Source organism: Chiloscyllium punctatum, chromosome 48 (genome assembly GCF_047496795.1).
Source record: "Chiloscyllium punctatum isolate Juve2018m chromosome 48, sChiPun1.3, whole genome shotgun sequence".
NCBI classification, from domain to species: Eukaryota; Metazoa; Chordata; class Chondrichthyes; order Orectolobiformes; family Hemiscylliidae; genus Chiloscyllium; species Chiloscyllium punctatum.
In genome coordinates this window covers 26,917,702-26,944,780 of record NC_092786.1, presented here as the reverse complement: position 1 = coordinate 26,944,780, position 27,079 = coordinate 26,917,702, and the positions used below count along the sequence as shown (strand labels likewise).

General features: G+C 42.2%; 1 protein-coding gene across 1 annotated transcript in view; it reads right to left on the bottom strand.

The window, feature by feature from the left end:
• Positions 1 to 3,309: 3,309 nt before the first annotated feature.
• Positions 3,310 to 27,079, bottom strand: part of lrrk1 (leucine-rich repeat kinase 1) — a 258,601-nt gene continuing 234,831 nt past the window's right edge. Inside the window, exons 33-34 of the mRNA XM_072564899.1 lie at positions 21,605 to 21,706; positions 3,310 to 10,736 (exon numbers count right to left, since the gene is read on the bottom strand). Coding sequence (XP_072421000.1) covers positions 10,559 to 10,736; positions 21,605 to 21,706 — 280 coding nt within the window. The 3' untranslated portion in view covers positions 3,310 to 10,558. The remainder of the gene's footprint in view (positions 10,737 to 21,604; positions 21,707 to 27,079) is intronic.

Genomic DNA, 27,079 nt, shown 5'->3' with positions numbered 1-27,079 from the left:
CCTTCTACTACCACTTGCTGTCTTCTGTTGGCCAGCCAATTCTGTATCCAGACAGCTATGTTCCCCTGTATCCCATTCCTCCTGACCTTCTGAATGAGCCTACCATGGGGAACCTTATCAAATGCCTTGAAGTCCATATACACCACATCCACAGCTCGACCCTCATCAACTTTTCTAGTCACATCCTCAAAGAACTGGATAAGGTTTGTGAGGCATGACCTGCCCCTCGCAAAGCCGTGTTGACTGCATTTAATCAAGCCATGCTCTTCCAGATTGTTATAAATCCTATCCCTCAGAATCCTTTCTAACACCTTGCAGACGACAGACGTGAGACTTACTGGTCTGTAATTGCCGGGAATTTCCCTATTTCCTTTCTTGAAGAGAGGAATTACATTTGCTTCTCTCCAGTCCTCAGGTACGACTCCAGTGGAGAGTGAGGATGAAAAGATCTTCGCAAGTAGAGAAGCAATTGCATTTCTCGTTTCCCAAAACAGCCGAGGACAAATGTGGTCCAGGTTTGGCGACTTGTCAATCTTAATGTTTGACAAAATTTTCAGCACATCAACTTCCTCTATCTCTATCCATTTCAGCATGCACACCTGCTCTTCAAAGGTTTCATTCACTACAAAGTTTATTTCTTTCGTAAAGACAGAAGCAAAAAACTCATTTAGGGCTTCCCCCTACCTCCTCAGACTCCACACACAAATTCCCTATGCCATCCCTGATCGGCCCTACTCTTTCTCTGACCATTCTCTTATTCCTCACATGCGTGTAAAATGCCTTTGTGTTCTCCCTAATCCGTTCTGCCAAGCCTTTCTTGTGCCCCTTCCTGGCTCGCCTCAAAGTGTCGTACGTGTATGGAATGAGCTGCCAGAGGAAGTGGTGGAGGCTGGTACAACTGCAACATTTAAAATGCATCTGGATGGGTAAATGAATAGGAAGGCTTTGGAGGGATATGGGCCAGGTGCTGGTAGGTGGGACTAGATTGGGTTGGGATATCTGGTCGGCATGGATGGGTTGGACGGAAGGGTCTGTTTCCATGCTGTACATCTCCATGACTCTATGACTGTCCTTGTTATATTGTACAGAAACATGGCAACAAGAAAAGGAAAGATATGTAGATACAATTGAGGTGTAAATGCTGAGATGGATGTGTGGAGTGAGGAGAAAGAAGATTAGGATATCAGTGAAGGGTATAGAAATATCAACCAAAGTAACCGTGGAGATGGGATTCCAGGAAGATGGGGAGGATAGTCAAAGTACAGGTAGAAGGATGTGGTGCATATTTAATAACTTGTGGGATTGGAAAAGGAATGTATGGTCACAAGAGGTGATGGATAAAGTTAACAGGAGGAGTAAGCCATTCAGCCTGCTCACCATTCAAATAGATCATGGCTAACCTTTGAGTTCAATGCTTTTCAAATGCCCAATGATCCAGCAGCAGTAATCACCATGACTGAATCTTAAGCTCCACTAGCTGTAAGATGGGATTGGAACCCATGCTTCAGAGCATCAGCCTGGACCTCAGATATACTGCTACAGTGACATGGCATTGTCCTCCTGTGGGCATTATCATGTCTCCCTCTCTCTCTGTCTATCTCTTGCTCCCTGTCCTGGTCTTTTCTATGCTTTTCTTTTTTTTGAAAGAAAAGCATTTGTATCATCGATAGTCACAGGTGAGGTGCCAGAAGACTGGAGGTTAGCTAACGTGGTGCCACTGTTTAAGAAGGGTGGTAAGGACAAGCCAGGGAACTATAGACCAGTGAGCCTGACCTCGGTGGTGGGGAACTTGTTGGAGGGAATCCTGAGGGATAGGATGTACATGTATTTCGAAAGGCAAGGACTGATTTGGGATAGTCAACATGGCTTTGTGCATGGGAAATCATGTCTCACAAACTTGATTGAGTTTTTTGAGGAAGTAACAAGGAGGACTGATGGGGGCAGAGCAGTAGATGTGATCTATATGGACATCAGTAAGGCGTTCAACAAGGTTCCCCAATGGGAGACTGATTAGCAAGGTTAAATCTCACTGAATCCAGGGAGAACTAGCCATTTGGATACAGAACTGGCTCAAAGATAGAAGGTAGAGGGTGGTGTTGGGTTGTTTTACAGACTGGAGGCCTGTGACCAGTGGAGTACCACAAGGATCGGTGCTGGGTCCTCTACTTTTTGTCATTTACATAAATGATGTGGATACAAGCATAAGAGGTACAGTTAGTAAGTTTACAGATAACACCAAAATTGGAGGTGTAGTGGACAGCAAAGAAGATTACCTCAGATTACAATGGGATCTTGATCAGATGGGCCAATGGGCTGAGAAATGGCAGATGGAGTTTAACTTAGATAAATGCCAGGTGCTGCATTTTGGGAAAGCAAATCTTAGCAGGACTTATACACTTAATGGTAAGGTCCTAGGGAGTGCTGCTAAACAAAGAGACTTTGGAGTGCAGGTTCATAGCTCCTTGAAAGTGGAGTCGCAGGTAGATAGGATAGTGAAGGCGACGTTTGGTATGCTTTCCTTTATCGGTCAGAGTATTGAGTACAGGAGTTGGGAGGTCATGTTGCGGCTGTACACGACATTGGTTAGGCCACTGTTGGAATATTACGTGCAATTCTGATCTCCTTCCTATCTGTAAGATGTTGTGAAACTGGAAAGGGTTCAGACAAGATTTACAAGGATGTTGCCAGGGTTGGAGGATCTGAGCTACAGTGAGAGCTGAACAGGCTGGGGCTGTTTTCCCTGGAACGTCGGAGACTGAGGGGTGACCTTATAGAGGTTTACTCTTTCAATGACGATCACTGAGAATTGTGGAGACCCCAAGTAAAATGGGAGCAAAAAAAGAGGAAAAGGTGACGATTAATGTCTCGAATGAAGGGGCTGAATATAACATAGCCAAATTTGATGATGCTGTAAAGTTAGGTGAGAATTCATCTTAAATGAATAGGTAAAAGTTTGACAGTTGATGAATAATATGAGAAAATGTGGGTTTAACCACCTTAGGAAGAATAGAAATGCAAAACATTATTTAAATTGTGAAAAACTGCAGAATGCTGCACAAGCTCCTTGAATTAAATCACAATAAGCCAGCATGCACATGATTAAGGCGGCAAATGGAATGTTTTGTTAGACAGAAGAATTGTAATAACAGGCAAGTTTGTTATAACAGTACACATTGGGGAGAATACGTTTATGATACTGCTGAGGCCACAAATGTTTAGAGAAAAGTTCAAAAACCTCATGTTTTACTGTCAGAAACATGACACAAGATTTCAAGTTTTTATACGAAAACAAGTTTTATTCCATCTAAAAAGTGAAGCAAAACAAACACCATTATCAATGTAACTATTTATGCTACTTTTGAGTAGCTCCCAAGATTACCCTTACCTTATGAAGTCTTGAAGATTTAGTCACTTTGCACCAACCAAAATGCATGCCACAAAGCTCCAGAATTTACTTTAATTCTTGATTGGTATTCCTATTGTTCTTGGAAGTAAGATTCTATGAGGGCCCTTCCATTAGCTTTAGGCTATATGGTATTTACTAACAAGGAATTCTTGAGTTTCCTACCACCTCTCCATTTCTTTTCACTGGGGAATACATAAACAAGTTACATTTACTTCAATGAAAGACTTGGAGTTCCAGCTCCATAACAAGCCCAGAAATACACACTTACTTCTGACCTGGTGAGATAACTACAGTTAAAAGCTAACCTATTTTTAACTCCAAGTTTGCTTGAAATGATTCATTTGAGATGCCAGCAATTAATTAACTGTCTTTAAACTAAAGGCAAGGCAAGGATTATAAGCAACAGACAGGCAATTAGAGTTTAGACTAAAATCAAATCAGTTCTGACCTTGAGGAGTTGAGCAGACTCGATGGGCCATTTGCTGCACTCTAATATTCTTATTTTATACAAGGATAGTTTGGTATAAAGTGTTTACAAAATGAGATGTTTAATGTCATAAATAGTTATGTCAAACATAAAAGTGAAACATACTTCAAAATATAATCACTGCTTTGGCCTTGGGTGCAATATTGCAGATAGTACTGGACTTCAGAAGTCACGTAATTATCTTTGGAAAGCTTGAGAAAATATTGAGATTAGATTAGATTAGCCACAGTGTGGAAACAGGCCCTTTGGCCCAACCAGTCCACACCGACCCTCTGAAGAGTAACCCACCCAGACCCACTTCCTTCTGACTAATGCACTTAACACTATGGGCAATTTAGCATTGCCAATTCACCTGACCTGCACACCTTTGGACTGTGGGAGGAGACTGGAGCACCCGGAGAAAACCCATGCAGACACGGGGAGAATGTGCAAACGCCACACAGACAGTCGCCTGAGGCTGGAAGTGAACCTGGGACCCTGGTGATGTGAAGCAGCAGTGCTAACCACTGAGCCACTGTGCCGCCCCAAGATCTAACTAGGAATGCAGGACTTCAGTTATGATATGGGTTAGAAATTGAGGATTGTTTCCCTTCAAACAGAAATGATTTGGAGATGATCTAATGATGAATAAGATGATGAGGGGTTTTCATTAAGAAAAATAATTCACGTTGGTGATTAGCTGAGTAAGTGCAGGTCATGTATTTAATATCATTGGACTAAGATCTAGTAGGAGGAGAATTGCTTCACTTCACGGTCAGGAACTTGAAGTCTTTACGTAAAAAAATGATGGAAGCAGGTTTGATAAATAATTTTAAAGTGATAGTTTAAAAACGTGATAGCATTGTTTTTTAAAAATGAATTCCTGTTAACTGCTGTCTTTGAAGCAGTGAATGTCACTGATAACACCAATTTGTTTAAGAAGTCAGCAATGGCCCTTTAAGATTAGTGCAATCATAACAAAGACAGAAGTCATACAACACCAAGTTATTGTCCAAAAGGTTTATTTAAAACACAAGCCTTCAGAGTGTAGCCTTTTGTCAGATGATGTAGGGGGTGTGCACCAAAAAGCTTGTGATTTCAAATATACCTGTTGGACAATAACCTGGTGTTGTGTGACTTCTGACATTAGGAGAAAGTGAGGACTGCAGATGCTGGAGATCAAATGTGTTGCTGGAAAAGTGCAGCAGGTCAAGCAGCATCCAAGGAGCAGGAGAATCGACGTTTCGGGCATAAACCCTTCTTCAGGAATGGTGACTTCTGACATTGTCCACCCCAGTCCAATACCAGCAGCTCCACATCATAATCACCACAAGCTTTGGATGAAGGAGGCATTACTAGTTGTGGGGAATGAGGTTCAAGGGTTCAGGTGTCAATAGGGAAGTATTTAGGAAACAATGATCACAGTATCACAAGATTAGCTCCAGTACTTTGGCTCCATGTAAATATGATGCAGTGACATTAGATTCTTTTAGATTAGATTCCCTTACAGTGTGGAAACAGGCCCTTCAGCCCAAATAGTACACACCGACCCTCCAAAGAGTAACCCACCCAGACCCACTTCCCTCCGACTAATGCACCTAACACTATGAGGCTGAAATCGAACTTGGGACCTTGGTGCTGTGAGGCAGCAGTGCTAACCACTAAGCCAATGTGCCGCCCTCCAAGAATCATTCACTGTCCTTGCAAATTTTAAACAGTATGTGTTCAAAACGTAGCAGCTATACTTTACATTTCCTATTGGACAAAAGCTTATTTTTGGCCACTGAATAATGCTCATTTTAAGAAGTTTTCAGGTCCTGCATATTCATGAAAAATAGAACATTTGTATTAAAACTGAAGGAACAGATTACATCTCTTGGGATGGTCTATAAATCATTCAGTTTACTGCAGAAAACCATAAGTGTTAAGGAAGCCTTATTGACATTCAGGAAATATCTGATCAAATTCAATTACATCTGGTATCAGTTATATCCATGTTTAAATAGCTAAATTTGAAGAATGTGTTTATTCAAAGCTCAACAAATACATCTTGACAGAATTTATAAGAGGAAACATACTGCTGGAATGGCCAGCAATATCACCCCCTCTCCTCACTGCATAACCTGTTCCACATACTTGCTCTCCACACAAGCCTGTTCCATTATGATTTGGAGATGCCGGTGTTGGACTGGGGTGGACAAAGTTAAAAATCACACAAAACCAGGCTATAGTCCAACAGGTTTAATTGGAAGCTCCGAAAGCTAGTGTGCTTCCAATTAAACCTGTTGGACTATAATATGGTGTTGTGTGATTTTTAACTCTGTTCCATTATGAGTGACTGTAGAAAAATCCAGAACAACAGATTTGGAAATTCAACAGGAAACGTAAATTACACAACAAAGAAATGTCTCAATCTAAAGTTAGACTCTTGTAGCAGTTTTCTGGACATTAGAATAGAATAGAATCCCTACAGTGTGGAAACAGGCCCTTCAGCCCAACAAGTCCACATCAATCCTCTGAAAAGAAACCCACCTAGACCTCTTCCTTTATCCTCTATTTACCCCTGACTAATGCACCTAACATACACACCCCTGAATACCATGGGCAATTTAGCATGGCCAATTCACCTAACCTGCCCATCTTTGAACTGTGGTAGGAAACCGGAACACCTGGAGAAACCCACACAGACAAGGGGAGAATATACAAACTCCACACAAACAGTCGCCCGAGGCTGGAATCGAACCTGGGTCCCTGGAGCTGTGAGGCACCAGTGCCAAAAATCCTTTACTGTCATTTAAGTACACAAGTCATAAAATCCTACAGCTTTAGAGAGGTGCAGAAGAGATTTATCAGGATGCTGTCTGGACTGGAGGGCATGTCTTATGAAGTAAGTTAGAGGATCCTAGGACTTTTCTCATTGGAGCGAAGAAGAATGAGAGGTGACTTGATGGAGGTGTACGAGACATATATAGAGTGGATAGCCAGAGACTTTTTCCCAGGGCAGAAATGGCTATCACAAGGGGCATAATTTTAAGGTGACTAGAGGAAGGTTGAGGGGAAATGTCAGAGTTAGGTTGTTTACACAGAGATTGGTGGGTGTGTGGAATGTGCTACTAGTGGTGGTGGTAGTCAGATACATTCGGGATTTTTAAACAACTCTTGGATCGGCACATGGAAGACAGTACAATAAAGGGTATGTAGATTAGTTTGATCTTAAGGGTAGGATAAAAGGTCGGCACAACATCGATGGGTTGATGAATCAAAGGTTCTGTACTGCACTGTTCTACTCTATGTTCTACAATACAATAAAATGTGCAAACTCCATACAGACAATCACCAAAGGCTGGTATAGAACCCAGGTTCCTGGCACTGCGAGGCAGTCATGCTAAGCATTGAGCCACCGTGCCTATTAGTTATAGATTACCATCCTAAAAATGGTTCCGTTACCCCAATTCTCTGATTTCTACTAGTTACCCAGTCCTCTAATGATGCTAATTAATGTATTACCCCAACACAATGGGCTCTTATTAAGTAGCCTTATCAAATGCCTTTTGGAAATCCTAATTTACTCCACCTATTGGTTTCCCTTTAGCTATCCTGCTTGGTACCTCCTCAAAGAATAGTAATAAATCTGTTAGGCATGAATACCCTTTCGAGAAGTACACTGATTGCTTGATCCTATTATGCATTTCTAAATGCTCTCTACTACATCATTTATACTGGACTTTAACATCTTCCTTAGAGATGTTAAGCTACTGGCCTATTGTTACTTCATTTTCTTATCCCCCCATTTTTGAATGAGAAAGTTATTTGGGCAGCTTTTCTGTCCTCTGGGAATTTTCCAGAATCTAAGGATTTGTGGAAGATTACTCTGTGGCACATCTAACTCTGGAGCTACTTCTTTGAGTAACATGGGATGTTACCACTTAGGTCGAGAGGAAGTATTTGGCTTTAGCTCCATCAGTCTTGCACATTTCTCTTGTGATAAAAGTATTGGATTTATTCTTCCCCCTTTTTGATTACTTTGTTTAGTATTTTGGGAATGTCATTAATGTCCTCTATTATGAAGGTTGATGCAAAGTATTTATTCAACTCTTCTGCCATTTTGTGCTTCTCTATTATTTCCCAAGGCTCATTGCCTGAGGAGCCTGTGTTCAGTATAGCTTTTTTATTAATCTTTGTATTTTTACTGTCTGTTCTTTAATTACTTGCTTGTTTATCCTAATTGTTTAACTTCTCTCTCTTTATTTTTCTTGGATATCTTGTTGGCTTTAAAAACTCTCCCAATCCTCTGGTTTTTCACCATATTGTATGCCTTTTTCTTTCCAAATGATTTGATCCTTAATTTCCTTGGTCAACTATGATGGTTTATCCACTTCCTAGAGTCCTTTCTCACTGGGGACTGAATTCCACTTATCATTTGGAAGATACTACCTGTGACACAACAGCATTCCAATGCTTCCCTTCTGACTATGCATCACTCTCTCAATACCTTCTCTCCAAAAGTGCAAAGACTCTCAGTACTGCCCCTCAACATTGCAGCGTTTCTTCAGTATCACCTCTCTGACAATACAGCTCTCCTTCAACAGTGCACTTCTCCCTCTTTCCTCAGCACGGACTCTCCATAACCGTACAGTACTCCCTCCATACCACCCGTCACTGTGCTATGCTCCCTCAGAATATGCCCATCCAACAGTGCAGTGCCCCCTCAGTACTGATCCTTCACTGTTCAGTGTTCCCTTATTACTGACCCTCTGGCAGTGTAGCACTCCCTCAGTATTCATGCACTAACAGTAAGCACTCCCTCAGAGTTGACCCACTGACCCTCCAGTAGCTTACTGAAAGTAGATAGCCAAAATAAGTAACAGTTATTTAAGCCTGCAGAGTAAGCAGAGGAAACGGGAACTCTGAGGGAAAAAAAAGCTCTAAGATTGCCCAGGTTCAAACTAGTAAAGTCATCCTAATGGAACTTTGTTGTAAAGAAAGAAATCAGCAGAGTTAGCTCAGAAGTACTGAGAATGCAACCAGTACAGGGGACGGAGTTGTCCACAGTCAAGAGGCATTAAACAAAGAACCTCAGAAAACAGCTGGAACTGAGGAAATTTAAAATTAATTCTACAGGACTGTGGCATACATTTGGAGAGCTCACAGAGGCAAATAACAGTTTGGATGTGTTTTATAGTGAAAAGGAGCAATTTGAAGTAAACATAGGTTTAACTTGTGTTAAATCTACTTGTTTTGTTTAACCCTTAAATAGAATGAAGGTTGTGTTATTGTTTTAAACATTAAATCTTGTGGTGTAGTTCTCATTTTAACTTATTCTTTCACTGGATGCGGGCACCACTGGGTAGGCCAGCATTTATTTTCCATTGCTAATTGCCCAGAGGACAGTTAAGAGTAAACCACATTACTGTGTGTCTGGAGACACATGTAAGCCAGACCAGGTGAGGATGGCAGATTTCCCTCCCTAAAGGACATTAATGAACCAGATGAGCTTTTGTAACAGTTTACATGACCACCATTAGACCTGGTCAGAAGTCACATGATACCAGGTTATAGTCTAACAGGCTTATATGAAATCACAAGCTTTTGGAGTGCTGCTCTGTCATCGGGTGAAGTCCTTTACCTGACAACGAAGCAGTGGTCTGATAGCTTGTGATGTCACATAAAGCTGTTGACTGTAACCTGGTATTGTGAGATTTCTGACTTTGTCTTCACCAGTCCAACATAGACATCTCCACATCATGGCTACAATTGGATCTACTCTTCGTTCCAGATTTGATTGAATTCAAACTTCATCATCTGCCATGGTGGGATTTGAACCTATGCTCCCAAAACATTTTCCTTGGTCTCTGAATTGTTAGTCCAGTGATATAACAATTGAAGAGAAAACCAGCAGTAAACAATCTCTAACCAGATTTAACTAGTAACACTGTTGTTAGGTTTCAAAAAGCCTCAGCAGTTATTTCCCTATCCCTAACTCGAGCTGAGACTGTTAACCACGCACAAACTAAAGATCCCTTTGTGGCCCAAACTTTTCTTTGTCTTTTTCATGGTTGAATTTTCTAATCCAATTTCATGCTCAATATCTACAGGACTACTCATCCTCAAATTTGACCCTGATTCAGCTGTACCATGATATTTCTTGGTTTAACCTGAGAAAATGTACCTACAGTAAAAGATAAAACAATTTCCTTAAGATAAAAATATGAAGAAATCCTATGTTGTATCACTACCTCACAAGGTTTCTGAAACCTGCAACTGACTCTCTCAAAGGTCCAGAACTTCCATTGCTCACTATGTAACTTCTGCATTTAATGCATAATAAATATATCCTTCCCATTTAAACTCTTTGTAGATATCTAAATTTACAGTTCTAAGGATAGAGAAATAGTTGAGTGTCAATGAAAGTAATTAGCAAGATACTGAGATTGAAACTTGAATGAAATCCCATTCTGTACAACAGAAGGTGAAGTGATGTCCATCCTTTTCTATAATCACATTTGCCCTCAGTTCTTTTTTTCCTGTACTGTGCATCAAGCTTGCATTGGTTAAGTTCATGAGGAAGACATAGTCAGCTTTGTAGACTCAATCATTTTCCTGTTAAATGAACTATGTTCTGTTCTGCAACTTGCCTCCTCAGGGAGGGTTATGTATTCAGAGGAAATGAATTGTGTTCACAATAGCTACTTTCGCCTGCGCATGCTGACTTCCATTCTTGCCAACTCTTCGTACGACTGATAGAATAGCTTGAATTCTCTGGATCCCCAGGCTCTCCACACACGCAGGTCCCAATCTCTGGTCTCATTCCGAAAGCAGCAGACCACTGTGTCCTTTGCCACAACTGCAGCATCCACGAGTTTTCTGTGGAGTTGAGGAAGTCAAACAGGATATTGTCAGTACTAAAGGCTTTTATCAATGTTTTCAGTTAAATACAAAGTACCGATCTACAATACTGGTAAACAAGGCTGTTGAGAAAACTGGGTGTTCTTGAACTCCTAAAAATGTGACAAGTTTAGCTCAGAGACAGGAAGTGAAAGGTAATAGTTCACTGGTGTTTTGTGACTGAAAAGCGGTTTTCAGTGGGGTTCTGCAGGGATTAATATTGCTCTTTATGGGATAAATTAATGATTGAGTGTACAGTATTTAGAATATCAACAAGGTGGATGGTTGGCAGTTTCAGATGATCTAAACTTTGGCTCAGTGGTTGGCTGTAAGGAAGAAAGCAGGAATAAACAACAAATGGAATTCAATCTGCAGCTGTGTTAGATGGTCTATTTGGGAAGGAAAGCAAATGGCAGCTTTATTGTAGTAGTAGCAACGTTTAAGGAATCTTTGGAAAAGGGTGAGCCAGAATGATGCAACTGGTGCATTAGTCAGGGGAACTGCAGAGCCATAGGGTAGGGGGATGGGTCTGGGTAGGATACTCATTGCAGGGTCGGCTATTTGGGTCAAATGCCCTGTTTCCACACTGTAGGGATTCTAAGATGACAGTATTTTCGAAAACTTAAGATAAAAAGATGATAAAGAGAATGAGGCTGACATGTTTCACCCATCTTCTTCGATAGAAATACTACAGAATGATTGAGTTGAGAGAGCTATATCAAGCAGCCCACTCAGAATTTGAATCAGTATTCATACTCGAGTGTAATTACTTAAGAGAGAAATTATTAATGAAGTAATGGAGACTGCCTCAAATAACAGCCAATGAGAAATCGGCTGTTGTGAAAAAGGGATCGGTTAGCTCAGTTAGTTAGTTTACAATGCAGGGAGACACTAATAGCACAGGTTAAAGTTTTGCAATGGCTAAGGTTACCATGAAGGTCCCAATTCTCAACTTTGCCCCTAGCCTGAGGTGTGATGACACTCAGGGCAAACTCACCATCAGTTGCATCATTCTAATCAGAGAGCAGTACTATGGACTTCTGGGACTATGGCAACTTTACCTTTAGTTTCATTTGCGTATCGTAATGCAATATTATAAGTCATAGTCATAGAGATGTACAGCACAGAAACAGACCCTTCAGTCCAACCTGTCCATGCTGACCAGATATCCCAACCTAATCTAGTCCCATTTGCCAGCACCTGGCCCATATCTCTCCAAATCCTTTCTATTCATATACCCATCTAGATGCCTTTTAAATGTTGCAATTGTACCAGCCTTCACCATTTCCTCTGGCAGATCATTCCATACACGTACAACTCTTTGCGTAAAAGGTTGTCCCTTAGGTCTCTTTCATATCTTTCCCCTCTCACCCTAAACCTATGCCTTCTAGTTCTGGCCTCCTCCACCCCGGGGAAAAGACTTTGTCTATTTACCCGATCCATGCCCCTCATAATTTTATAAACCTTTATCAGGTCACCCATCAGCCTCCGATGCTCCAGGGAAAACAGCCCTAGTCTAGTCAACCTCTCCCTATAGCTTAAATCCTTCAACCCTGGCAACATTTTGTCTGAACCCCTTTCAGGTTTCCAAACATTTTTCCAATAGGAAGGAGACCAGAATTGCAAGAAATATTCCAACAGTGGCCTAACCAATGTTTTGTATAGCCACAACATGACCTCCCAACTGCTGTACTCAATATTCTGACCAATAAAGAAAAGCATACCAAAGGTCTTTGTCACTATCCTATCTAACTGTGACTCCACTTTCAAGGAGCTATGAACCTGCACTCCAAGGTCTTTGTTCAGCAACACTCCCCAGGACCTTACCATTAACTGTATAAGTCCTGCTAAAATTTGCTTTCCCAAAATGCAGCACCTGGCATTTATCTAAGTTAAACTCCATCTGCCATTTCTCAGCTCATTGGCCCATCTGATCAAGATCCTGTTGTACGCTGAGGTAACCTTCTTCGCTGTCCATTGGACCTCCAATCTTGGTGTCAGCAGCAAACTTACTCACTATACCTCTTATGCTCACATCCAAGTCATTTATATAAATAATGAAAAGTAGTGGACCCAGCACCAATCCTTGTGGCACTCCAATAGTCATGGGCCTCCAGTCTGAAAAGCAACCCTCTACCACCACCCTGTCTTATACCAATGAGCCAGTCCTGTGTCCAAGTGGCTAGTTCTTCCTGCATATTCCATGAGATCTAACCTTACTAACCAGTCTCCCATGGGGAATCTTTTCGAATGCCTTACTGAAGTCCATATAGATCACATCTACCACTCTGCCCTCATCAATCCTCTTTGTTACTTCTTCAAAAAACTCAATCAAGTTTGTGAGACATGATTTACCACACACAAAGCCATGTTGTCTAATCAGTCCTTGCCTTTCCAAGTGTTTATGAAATTCAAATGATAGGTCGCTTATGTATTAGAAAAACACAAGCTAAAATACCAAAACATTTTGATTTGATGAGATTACAAATAGAAAGTGTAAAATTTTCCCAGACTTTCCATACATTCAAACAGGGATAGGAGGGAAATGCCAATCATCAATTAAAACTAGCGCCCTTAATCCCAATACCACATTTCAAATAAATATTTAGCAGAGTCTTCATTGGTTGAAATTAGCAGTGCAAATAGGTATCTTTGAACAACAATGATCAGCATAGCTTTGTGAGTGGGAGATCATGCCTCTCAAATTTGTTCTTTGATGAAGTGACCAGGAGGGGAGATTGGCAGATGGATTGCGATAAGGCCTTGGATAATTTTCCACAAGGTAGGCTGCTCTGGACGGCGAGATTGCATGAAATCCAGGGCAAGCTGGCAAAATGGATACACAACTGGCTTGATGGTAAGAAACGGAGAGTAAAGTAGAAGGATGCTTGTCAGACTAGAGACCTGCGACTAGTGTAGTGCCTCAGGGCCCGATGCTGGGCCCATTGCTGTTTGTTATCCATACCAATGATTTGGATGAGAATGTACAAGGCATGATTAGTAAGTTTGCAGATGACACTAAAATAGGCAGTATCGTGCACAGCGAGGAAGGTTCTCATAAACTGCAAAGGACCTTGATCAACTGGGGAGGTGGGCTGAGAAATGGTAAATGGAGTTTAATATAGATATGTGCAAGGTCTTGCATTTTGGAAAATCAAATCAGGTAGGAGCTTCATGGTGAATGGTAGGGCCTTAAGAAGTGTAGTGGAACAGGGGGACCTTAGGAGTTCAGGTGCACAGTTCTCTGAAAGTGGGGTCACAGGTAGACAGAGCGGTGAAGAACGCTTTTGGCACACTGGCTTTCATCAGTCAGGGCACAGTGTATACACGTTGGGAAGTTACGTTGCAGTTATATAGGACATTGCTGAGGCTGCACATGGAGTATGAGTGTTCAGTTTTGGTCACCTTGTTATAGGAAGGATGTTATTAAACTGAAAAGAGGGAAGAAGAAATTTACAAGGATGTTGCCTGGATGCAAGGGTCTGAGTTATTGGGAGAGCTTAGACAAGCTAAGACATTCTTCTTTAGAGAATAGGAAACTGAGGGGGGACATTAAAGAGCTGGACAAGACCATTAGAGGCATGAATAGGGTGAATGCACTTTGTCTATTTCCCAGGGTTGAGGAATCAAGGACTAGAGGGCATCAGTCTAAGGTTAGAGGGAAAAGAATAAAAGGGAACCTGAAGGGCAAGTTTTTTACACAGAGGGTGGTACGCATGTAGAATGAGCTGCCAGTGGAAGTGGTTGAGGCAGGTACTTTAATAGCATTTAAAAGGCATTTGGGCAAATACATGGACAGGAGAAAGAATTAAAAGGGTATGGGCCAAGTGCAGGAAAATGAGTTTGGTGTGGACAGACATTTTTGGTCAGCATGGACCAGTTTGGCCAAAGGGCCTGTCTCCATGTTGTATGACTCGATCACTTTAGACGATGAGAGGATTTAGAAGCTGAGAGGGTAGCTAGGTAGGAATTCAAAAATGGACTGATGAGAGCTAGGAGGGGGCATGATAAAGCCTTGGTGGGAAGGATTAGGGAAAACCCAAAACCGTTCTACACATATGTGAGGAAGAAGAGAATGAGCAGAGAGGATAGGGTCAATCAGGGACCTTGTGTCTGGAGTCTGAAGTAGTAGGGGAGGCCCGAAATAAGTTTTTTGCTTCAGTATTCATGAGAGAGTGGGACCTTGTTAATAGGCTTGAACAAATTGTGCTGGAAATTCTGGGAAGCATCAAGATAGATATGCCCCCAGGGCCAGACCAGATATATCCAAGATTGCTACAGGAAGCAAGGAATGAGGTTGCTGCACCTCTGGTGATGATCTTTGCATCTTCACTCTCCAAGGGAGTAGTACCAGATGTTTGAGGGAGATTAATGTTGTTCCTCTGTTCAAGAGAGGGAATAGGGAAATCCTATTTCTTATGTCCGTGGTAAGCAAGGTACTGAAAAGGATTTGGAGAGGTAGGATTTATGACTATTTGGAAACACATAGTTTGAATATTGATAGTCAGCATGGCTTTGAGAGGGGTAGGTCATGCCTCACAGGCCTTATTGAGTTCTTTGAGGATATGGGGAGACAAGTTGATGAAGGTCGAGCAGTGGATGTGGTGTATGTGGATTTCAGTAAGGCATTTGATAAGGTTCCTCATGGTAGGCCCTATCAGAACGTTAGGAGGTATGGGATACAGGGAAAGTTTGGCTGTTTGGATATAGAATTGGCTGACCGAAAGTCAGCGAGTGGTAGTGGATGGAAAGTATTCCACCTGGAGGTCAGTGACCAGTGGTGTCCCACAGGGATCTGTTCTTGGGCCTCTGCTCTTTGTAGTTTTTATAAATGAAGAAGTGGAAGGGTAGCTTAGTAAATTTGCCGATATCACAAAGGTGTTGTAAATAGTGTCGAGCGCTGTTGCAGGCTACAACAAGACATTGACAAGAGGCAGAGCTGGGCTGAGAAGTGGCAGATGGAGTTCAACCTGGATAAATGCGAAGTGATTTCTTTTGGACGACCGAATTTGAATGCTGAATACAGGGTTAAAGACAGGATTCTTGGCAGTATGGCGGACAGCAGGATTTTGAGGGCCATGTACATAGATCCCTCAAAGTTGCCACCCAAGTTGATAGGGCTGTTAAAAGGCGTATGGTGTTTTTGCTTTCATTAACAGGGGGGTTGAGTTTAAGAGCTGTGAAGTTTTGTTGAAGCTCTATAGAACCTTGATTAGACCACACTTGGAATATTGTATCCAGTTCTGGTGGAAGGATGTAGATGCTTTAGACAGGGTGCAGAGGAGATTTACCAGGATGCTGCCTGGTTTGGAGGGCTTTCTTATGAAGAGAGGCTGACTGAGCTTGGGCTTTTCACACTGGAGAGGAGGAGGAAGAGAGGTGTAACAAGGTAATAAGAGGTATAGATTGAGTAGATAGTCAGAGACTTTTCCCCACGGCAGAAATGGCTGTCATAAGGGTTCATGATTTTAAGGTGATTGGAGGAAGGTGTAGGGGAGGTATCAGAGGTAGGTTCTTTGCACAGAGAGTGGTGGATGCATAGAATGCACTGTCGGTGGTGGAAGTTGAGTCAGAGACATTAACGACATTTAAGTGACTGCTGGACAAGCACATGGACGGCAGTAAATTGAGGGGTGTGTAGGTTAGGTTGATCTTAGGTTAAGGCAAATGCTTGGCACAACTGTTCAATGCTCCATGAATCTAATTCATGATCTTCTGAGGCAGTGCATTTAGGGACAGTTATGAGAAAAATGGTACACGAAAAGTTAATTGAATTTTTCTTGGAATAATTTTTGTGAATCCTTTCTGCACCCTCTGTAATGTCTTCACATTTACTTTTTAAAAATCCTTTTAAGGAATGTGGGAGAAAGTGGTCAGAAGTTCCAGGATTTTGACCCAGTATGACAGGAACACAGAAACAGAAGGTGGCCCTTCATCCCCTTGGGTCTGTTTCGCCATTCATTGAGATCCAGGACCTAACTCCACACCCCTTTGGCCTATATCCCTGAATATATTTGCTTAACAAAACTTTATCTATCTTAAATTTAAAATTAAAATGATCTAGCATCCACTGTCATTTGTGGACCAGAGTTCCAAACAATTACCACTTTTTGTGCATAAAATAATTTAAAAAGGAAGTTGTCGAGGCAAGTAATATCTGGATTACTCACAGGTAGAGGGATGGCTGGATATGGGAGGCCTTCAAAATGATATGATGAGAGTGCAGAGACAATATGTTCCTTTTGGGGTGAAAGGCAGGGCTGGTAATGCTGATGATTAGAGAAATTGAGGCTTTGGTCATGAAAAAGAAGGATGCAAATGTCAGGTATCAAAAGCAGAGATCTACTGAATTCTTAAGGAAAGTATTAAGGCAGTAGGAGTATACTTATGAGGGAAATCAGGATGGCAAAAAGGGTGCATAAGATAGCTTTGGCAAATAGGGTTAAGGATAATCCATAGGGTTTTTACAAATACATTAAGGACAAAAAGGTAACTAGGAAGAGAACAGGACCCCTCAAAATCAGCAGGAGATGGAGGAGATACTAAATGAATATCTTGCATCAGTGTTTACTGTGGAGAAGGACATGGAAGATATAGAATGTGAGGAAATAGATGATGACATCTTGAAAAATGTCCATATTACAGAGGTGGTGGTGGTGCAGAATGTCTTAAAACGCATGAAAGTGGATAAATCCTGAGGACGTGATCAAGTGTATCCTAGAACTCTGTGGGAAACTAATGAAGTGATTGCTCGGCCCTTTGTTGAGATATTTGGATCATCAATAGTCACATGTGAGGTGGCGGAAGACTGAAGGTTGGCTAACGTCATGCCACTATTTAAGAAAGGTAGTAAGGAAAAGCCAGTGAACTATAGACTGGTGAGCCTGATGTCGGTGGTAGGCAAGTTATTGGACTGAATCCTGAGGGACAGGATTTACATTTCCTTGGATAGGCAAGGAATGATTAAGGATAGTCAACATTTCTTTGTGCGTAGGAAATCATGTCTCACTAACTTGATTGAGGTTTTTGCAGAAATAATGAAGAGGATTGATGAGGGCAGAGCAGTGGACGTGATCAAAATGGACATAAGTAAGGCTTTCGACGAGGTTCCCCATGGGAGATTGGTTAGCAAGGTTAGATCTCACTGAATACATGGAGAACTAGCCATTTGGATACAGAACTGGCTCAAAGGTAGAAGACAGAGGATAGTGGTGGAGGCCCGTGACCAATGGTGTGCCACAAGGATCGGTGCTGGGTCCCCTGCTTTTCATCATTTATATAAAATGATTTGGATGTGAAAAAAGAAGGTATAGTTAGTAAGTTTGCAGATGACGCCAAAATTGGAGGTATAGTGGACAGCGAAGAAAGTTGTCTCAGATTACAATCTTGATCAGTTGGGCTAATGGGCTGAGGAGTAGCAGATGGAGTTTAATTGAAATAAATGCAAGGTGCTGTATTTTGGAAAAGCACATCAGGGCAGGACTGATTATACACTTATTGGTAAGGTCCTGGGGAGTGTTGCTGAACAAGGAGACTTTAGAGTGCGGATTCATAGTTCTTTCAAAATGGAGTCGCAGGATAGTGAAGGCGGCGTTTGGTATGCTTTCCTTCATTGGTCAGAGCATCAAGTATAGGAGTTGGGAGGTCATGTTGCGGCTGTATAGGACAGGGATTGGGCCACTTTTGGAATATTGTGTGCAATTCTGCTCTCCCCCCAAAGAAAGGACGCGGTGAAACTTGAAAGAGTTCAGAAAAGATTGGAGGATTGTAAGGTTTGAGCTGTAGGAAGAGGCTGAATAGGCAGGGGCTGTTTACCCTGGATCATTGGAGGCTGAAGGGTGACCTTATAGAAGCTTATAAAATCAAGAGGGGCATGGATAGGATAAATAGTCAAGGTCTTTTCCTTGGGTTGGGAGTCCAGACAAGAGGGCATAGGTTTAGGGTGAGAAGGGAAAGATTTAAAAGAGTCCTAAGGGGCAACATGTTCACACAGAGTGCGGTACTTGAATGGAATGAGCTGCCAGAGGAAGTCATGGAGTCTGGTGCAATTACATTTAAAAGGCATCTGATGGGTATATGATTGGAAAGGTTTATAGGGATATGGGTCACGTGCTTGCAAATGGGACAAGACTAATTTAAGATATCTGGTCGGCATAGATTAGTTGGACTGAAGGGTCTGTTTCTGAGTTGTACATCTCTATGATTCATTGGGAAATAACCCTGAAAGAATGATGGTATATTTCCAAGTCAGACTTAGAACACAGAACAATGAAGCACAGTGCAGGCCCTTCAGCCATCGACATTACGCTGACCTGTGATACCAATCTGAAGCCCATCTAACCTACACTATTCCATTATCATTCATATATTTATCCAATGACCATAAATGCATAGATGATAATGGAATAGTGGAATAGCTTGAAGGGAAACTTTCAGCTACTGGCATTCCCATGTATCTGCTGTTCTTGTCTTTTTGGACAGCAGTAGAAAATGCAGTTTGAGGAGCTTTGGTGAATTTCTGTAGTGCATCTTGTAACTGGTACACACTACAGCTACTGAGTGTAGTATTATAAAGACTGAATGGAAGTACATCCACAATCAAACAGGCTGCTTTATCATGAATGATGTCAAGTTTCCTGGGTGTTGTTGGAGCTGCACAAGTGGGGAGTATTTCATCACACTCCATTCTTTAAGGAAGTGACAAAGTTGATTGATGAGGGAAGGGCTGGAAATGTCATATACATGGACTTCAGTAAGGTGTTTGATTATGGTTCCCCATGGTAGACTAATGGAGAAAGTGAAGTTGCATGGGGTCCAAAGTGTACTAGCTAAATGGATTAAAAACTGGCTGGGCAACAGGAGACAGAGAGTAGGAGTGGAAGGGAATTTCTCAAAATGGAGACCTGTGACTAGTGGTGTTCCACTGGGATTTGTGCTGGGATCACTGTTGTTTGCGATATGCACAAATGATTTGGAGGAAGGTATAGGCAGTTTGATTAGCAAGTTTTCAGATGACACTAAGATTGGTGGAGTAGCCTATAGTAAAGGGGACCGTCAGAGAATACAGCAGAATATAGATAGGTTGGAGAATTGGGCACAGAAATGGCAGATGGACTTCAATCCGGCCAAATGTGAGGCGATACATTTTGGAAGATCCAATTCAGGAGCAAACTATACAGTAAATAGCAAAGTCCTGGGGAAAATTGATGTACAGAGACATCTGGGTGTTCAGATCCATTGTTCCCTGAAGCTGGCAACACAGCTCAATGGAGTGGTCAAGGTGGCATATCGCATTCTTTCCTTCATCAAACGGGGTATTGAGTACTAGAGTTGGCAGGTTACATAACAGTCGTTAGTTGTAAAGGACTTTGGTTCGGCCACGTTTGGAATTCTGCGTACATTTCTGGTCACCACATTACCAGAAGGATGTGGATGCTTCTGATAGGGTAACAGAGGAGGTTCACCAGGATGTTGCCTGGTATGGGGGCTGCTAGCTATGAAGCGAGGTTGAGTAGATTAGGATTATTTTCATTGGAAAGGCGGAGGTTAATTGTGGCTTACAAAATCATGAGGGGTATAGACAGGGTGGATGAGTCATGAGTTCAAGGTGAGAGATGAAAAGTTCAGGTGAGGTGTGTGTGGAAAGTTTTTTTACGCTGAGAGTGCGGGTGGCTGGAACGCATTGCCAGTGTCATTTAAGATGTATCTAGACAGATACATGAATGGGCAGGGAGCAGAAAATAGGTGACAGGTTTAGATAGATGATCTGGATCGGTGCAAACTTGGAGGGCCACAGGGCCTGTTCCTGTGTTGTAATTTTCTTTGTTCTTTGTTCTTTCTTTGTCTGTCCTGCTGGTGGAATAGGATATATACAGGAACAGTGATGGAGGTGTCTAGGACATTGAGTATACGTCATAATTAAACATTTATGACAATGTCAGGCTGTTGCTTGATGTTTCTGTGAGACAACTCTCTCAATTTTGGCATTAGGTTGCAGATGTTGGGAAGGAGGTCTTTGCAGGGTTGATCGGGTTGTCATTTGTGATCCGTGGTCAATACCAGGTGATTTAATTCCTTTGTTGAGATCTTGCAGCACTTGATACAACTGATTTGGCTTGCTAGGTCATTTCAGAAGACTGGGTGGGAGGTGTGTGGAATTTCCCAATGGCTTGACAAAAAGAGAAAACAGACAGATTCATATGCATAGCGCTGTTTTGAGTGTTTTCTAGCATAGTTTCTCTGTGCCAGTGGGCTCTGGATACTAGGGATATCAGGGTCTGCCAAGTGAGCCAACGTCCAGCAGTAGATGTAGCATGTAATTTGTATTACCTGCAAAGGCTTTGCTATCTGAGAGGCCTATAGGATCACCCTATGTAAGATAGGGAGAAGGTGTATTTGCAAGCACATTTCCTGTTGTTACAGAGCTGCTGGAAATATCACAAGATTGGGCAATGGAATCCTTAACAAATATTTTTCCATTGGAACTTTTTTTAAACGAAAAGATTTACAATAATAAACAGAAAGAACAAAAAAAAGCTTCTGAGAAAGAATCAATTTCTGTATCCTACTTTAAACAGAAATTAGGACATACTTTGGAAAGTAATGATGGTAATAACATAATCATATGACCAATCCATCCAAAAGATGACAGACTGGATTAAGATACATCCCATCGAATTTTAAACACAGAACTGTAAGTGCTTTGGCTGAAACTTCTGTCTCTGATGCACTGTCCATATTTGCAATGGATTGCATCACTAGTTGGACAACAAGTTCAAAGATAGCTCCTTCCTGCACTGCCAACTGGGTTTGCTTCTGGGCTTTCTACTAACTTAATATTCACTTACCCGTCTTTAGGTACAGATTCTGGCTTTAGCACTGCCACGACCCTGCCTTGCTGGCTGACGGACTGGTTTTCCAGTTCAATAACAATGATATCACCACCTTGTCTGAAATTAAAAACAACAAAACAGCAATGAAAAGCAAGTTTAGAGCAACAGTGACAATGAACAGCACAGATTGGGTGCACTGTACACTGGGAGCATGGTGCAGTGTGCAATGGGAGTGGTCTGCAGTATACAGTGAGTGCAGCACATAATGGTTTCATAGAATCACAGAATCCCTACTGTGTGGAAGCAGGCCGTTCGGCCCATCAAGTCCACATCAATCCATTGAAGAGCATCCCACCCAGACTCGACCCTATCCCTATAAGCCTGCTCTTTCCCATGGCTAATCCACCTAGCTTTCACATCCATGGACACTGTGGGCAATTTAGCATAGCCAATCTACCTAATCTGCATATTTTTGGACTGTGGGAGGAGCATCTGGACAAAACCCAAGCAGACATGGAGAATGTGCAAACTCCTCATAGTCGCCCTAGGCTGGTATCAAACCTGGGTTCCTGGTGCTGTAACCCACCCACCGTGCTGCTTCATGGTCATGTGACACATCAAAGCTGTCAATACCAGATGCAGAGTTATTTTGTTTTGGAGCAGCACCAACAGGATCCAGATAACAGCTGGGCTATAGGAATTGCCTGTACCTAATAATAAGAATTTTTACCTAGTTGTACCTAATAATAGCTTGACAATAGCTGATAATGTTTCTATCAGGGCCTCAGTGAGGAAAGATGTTGTAACGTGTGTTAACTGGGCTGACATTTCAGACCTGTGATGACTCCTGCCACCAGATCTTGATCCTATAGAACAAGATGTAGACAACAACTAGAGAAGTGAAAATGAAGATTGCACTTGGCGATGGAGCTCTTACAGCTATCCCTGCACCAGTGAGCTGGTTATATGTCTGGACCCAGGATACAGTCCTACCTTGAGAGGAAACCAACTTCAAGCATATGGTGTTTTGGCTTTCATTAACAGGGGGATCAAGTTTAAGAGCCGTGAAGTTTTGCTGCAGCTCTACAAATCCCTGGTGAGACCACACTCGGAATATTGTGTCCAGTTCTGGCGGCCCAACAAGTCCACACCGACACTCCGAAGAGCAGAGTCATTAGGGACATTTAAGCGACTGCTGGACATGCACATGGATAACAGTGAATTGAAGGGCGCGTAGGTTAGATTTTCTTATTTTAGATTAGGAATAATCCTCGGCACAACATTGTGGGCCGAAGGGCCTGTTCTGTGCTGTACTTTTCTATGTTCTATGTGAGCAACACAATGCTGTTCTAACAAAGGCTTAACTTTGTGTCGCTGCAGCTGCTCCATTTTCCTTCTCCAGCCTGATATAAACAACATCATCTTGTAAATCAAGGTCAATGATTAAAACTACTTTTTGCTTTCAAAATTCCTGCAAAGACAGTCTTGTAAACAAGTTCAAATTCTGGTTGGAACTTGATGTACAAAATCAACATTTTTTATACGGAAATGTCCGTACTTTTGCCCAATATCAACATATAAAATCGCAATCTGCGCAATTCACCCAGGAATTCTTTATGACAAAGCCAATACACTTGACAAATTCGAAGGCAAAACTCTTGCTGTGCCAGATTCCTCCTGTGATTCTTGCTGTGCACTTCGCTACACAATCATCAATGTCTTACATGGAAGTTTGAATGCATTCATCTTTACTGCAAATGTGACATTACAAGGAGAACTTTGTGATAAGTGAAAATCTCATCGAGTTGTAGATTCTGTTTCTGAGTTGAAGATGGCATTTCAGTTTCAATGAGCTCAGAAAGCCATTCCCTTTTGGGATGTGTGCTGGATTTTGTTTTGAAGACTTCTTTACTTTTCTTTTAGGCCAGATTTTAAACTTATCAAGAAAATAAATATTTAAAACATGAAAGAAAAATGGTAACTTGCTATTTGTATCAAGTGTTCTTTCCTTCTGGAAGGCTACATGCTTCCTCAACTTCTCATCCCTGATCCTCCTGGTCACTGCTGAGAAGATGGTTAACTCCCCACACCTCCCCAACCTTGTTCCGACAGCTTCCAACCTGAGCCCCTGGCTGGAGGTGATGTGACCTAGTTTCTTCCCCTTTCCAGAACTTGTTTCGACGATTGCAATAAGATAGAATGTGTAGCGTGCCCAAATAGTTAACTTGGAAAGCCTGGATATTGTTCTGGCGTGTGTAGCATCCTGGGATTCATTGGTCGTTTGAAATTGATTATCCAGTGCATGATCATGGGACATGTGCAGGTTTTGTTTTCAGTGCACAGCTGCTCATGTGCGCTGCTTGTACAGAACATTTTTTGTAGTAGAGTTCATCACGAGCTGATATTGGAACCCTTGCTTTTCCGGATAAGTATCACTACTGTGCAGGGGTCAATTGCCAAGTTTGCAGATGCCATTGGACAAACAGGCAGAAAACTAGCCACTAGGATACATGAACATCAACTAGCCGCCGTGGGCGGCACGGTGGCACAGTGGCTAGCACTGCTGCCTCACAGCGCCAGAGACCCGGGTCCAATTCCCACCTCAGGCGACTGACTGTGTGGAGTTTGCACGTTCTCCCCGTGTCTGCGTGGGTTTCCTCCGGGTGCTCCGGTTTCCTCCCACAGTCCAAAGATGTGCAGGTCAGGTGAATTGACCATCCTAAATTGCCTGTAGTGTAGGTAAGGGGTAGATGTAGGGGTATGGGTGGGTTGTACTTCGGCGGGGGGGTGTGGACTTGTTGGGCCCTTCGGCCTGTTTCCACACTGTAAGTAATCTAATCTAATCTAAAAAGACATGACCCACTCTCACTAGTATCCTTACATACGGATGAGGAAGGACACCATTTCGACTGGTCAGGCAGCATCCAAGGAGCAGGAAAATCGATTATTCGGGCAAAGGAATTACGTTCTTGATGAAGAGCTTTTGCCCGAAACGTCAATTTCCTGCTCCTCGGATCCTGCCGGACCTGCTGTGCTTTTCCAGCACCACACTAATCTGGACTCTAATCTTCAGCATCTGCAGTACCCACTTCTGACCACTTCGACTGGGACAACACATCCATCCTAGGACAAGCCAAACAGAGACACGCATGAGAATTCCTATAAGCATGGCATTCCTACTGGAACTCTATCAACAAAAACATTGACTCGGATCCCACTTACCACCCCTGAGAAAAAGAACAGGAAATGACATCACCAACCCAAGGAAACCTATACACACACACAGATATAAAGCGGGCCATACCAACAGTGTTTCATCCTGAGGCTCACTGATGATGTTATCTAGCACGGTGACAAAATGTCTGAAAACGAAGCTTCCAGCTCAGCGAGCAAACCTACATTCAGCTAACAAAGTTGGATGAATTTTAAACTGTAAGGATAGTGTAGAACTCCAAGAGGACATTAACAATTTGATGGGGTGAGCGGATGAAATTCAGCTTCATCAGCTGACATGGTTGACATGATGCATTTTGGTTGAAAGAAGATTGAAAGAAACATAAAATTTGAAAGAAACATAAAATTCGAAAGGCAGTGCTGGAGCAGAGAGACCTGGGTGTACATGTACACAAATCATTGAAGGTGGCAGGAGAGTTCAGTTAGTAAACGTATGGTGTTCTCAGCTTTATTCATAGGGACACAAGCATACAAGAACAAGGGTATGATACTGAACTTGTACAAGACACTTGTTAGAACTCAGCTAGAGTTGTGGGTGCCACCTTATAGGAAAGATGCAAATACATTGGAGAGAGTAAAGAAATACTTTATGAGAATGGCATGAGAAACTTCAGTTGAGGGTAGATTGAAGGAGTTAAGACTGTTGTTCCTCGAGACCAGGAGGCTGAAAGGTGAGTAGGCTGGACAGAGTAGATTGGGAGAAACTATTTCCACATAAGAGAAATAAGAGCAAGAGGGAATTGATTTAAAATGATGTGCAAATGAAGCTAGAGTGATGTGCAAAACATCTTTTTCACACAGTGAGTTGTTAGAGTATAGAATACACTAATGTGGTGGAGATAGATTTAATTGAGGAATTCAAGAGGGTATTAGATGGTTTTTTGGATAGCAGTTACGTGTAGCAATGTCAGGAAAAGGTAGGAGATTAGCACTAGATAATCGAGCCAATGCAGACACAACAGTCTGAATGGTCTCCTTCTGCACTAATATTTTTGTGATTCTGTGCCAATGAATAAAACAAGGAGATATCAAGTCAAATGAGCTAAAGCTCAACGAGGTAGGTTTTATGAAGTATCTTGGAGAGGGAGGCAGGTGTAGAGAGAGATTCTGGAGCTTTCGCCTAGGCAGTTGAAGGCAGCCACCAATGGTGGAATGCTCAAATTTGGGCTGAACAAGATATCAAATTTGATGGAGCACAGAAGGTTGGGGGAATGAAATCAAACAAGGTCCTTGAAGAATATAAAATGAGCAGAAAAGAATTCAAACAAGAAATTAGGAGTGCTAGGAGAGACCACAAAAGGTCTTTGTGAGTAGGATTAATGAGAATCCCAAGGCAATTTCTACAGCAGATCCATAATAATCAGTGCTGGGACCTATAAATGACTTCGATGAAAATGTAGGCAGTCTGGTTAGTAGTTTTGCAGACAATACAAAAAATGGTGGAATTGTAGAGAGTAAGCAAGGTATTCAAAAGTTTCAGCAGGATAGAGATCATTTGGAAAAGTTGAGTGGAGGAATGACAAATGTGAGGTGATGCATTTTTGGGAGATGAAATGCAAGAGGAAAATATACAGTTAATGGCAGGACATTTAGGAGCATTGATATACAGCAGGATCTCGGGGTCCAAGTTCATAGCTCCCTGCAAGTGGCAACACAAGTGAATAGTGGATTATAAGAATTAGAACTAGAATCCCTACAGTGTGGAAACAGGCCCTTCAGCCCAACAGATCCACACCGACTCTCCAAAGAGTAACCCACTCAGACCCATTCCTCTACCTTATATTTGCCCCTGACTTATGCACCTAGCCTACACATCCCTGAACACTACGGGCAATTTAGCGTGGCCAATTCATCTAACCTGCACATCTTTGGGTGGTGGAAGAAAACTGGAGAACCTGGAGAAACCCACGCAAACACTGGGAGAATGCGCACAGAGTCGCCAGAGGCTGGATTCGAACCCGGCCCTCTGACGCTGTGAGGAAGCAGTGCTAACCACTGAGCCACTGTGCTGCCCGACATAGGAGATATATGATATAGGAGCAGAATTGGGCTATTCAGCCCACTGAGACTGCCCTGCAATTTGATCATGGCTGATACGTTTCTCAACTCTACTTTCCTGCCGTTTCCAGAGAACTCTTGATTCCCTCACTATCACTGTCATAAATACACTCAATTACTTGGCCTCTACAGCTCTCTGTAGCAATGAGTTCCTCAGAAAAATCACCCTCTGGCTAAAGAAATTCCTCCTTATCTCTG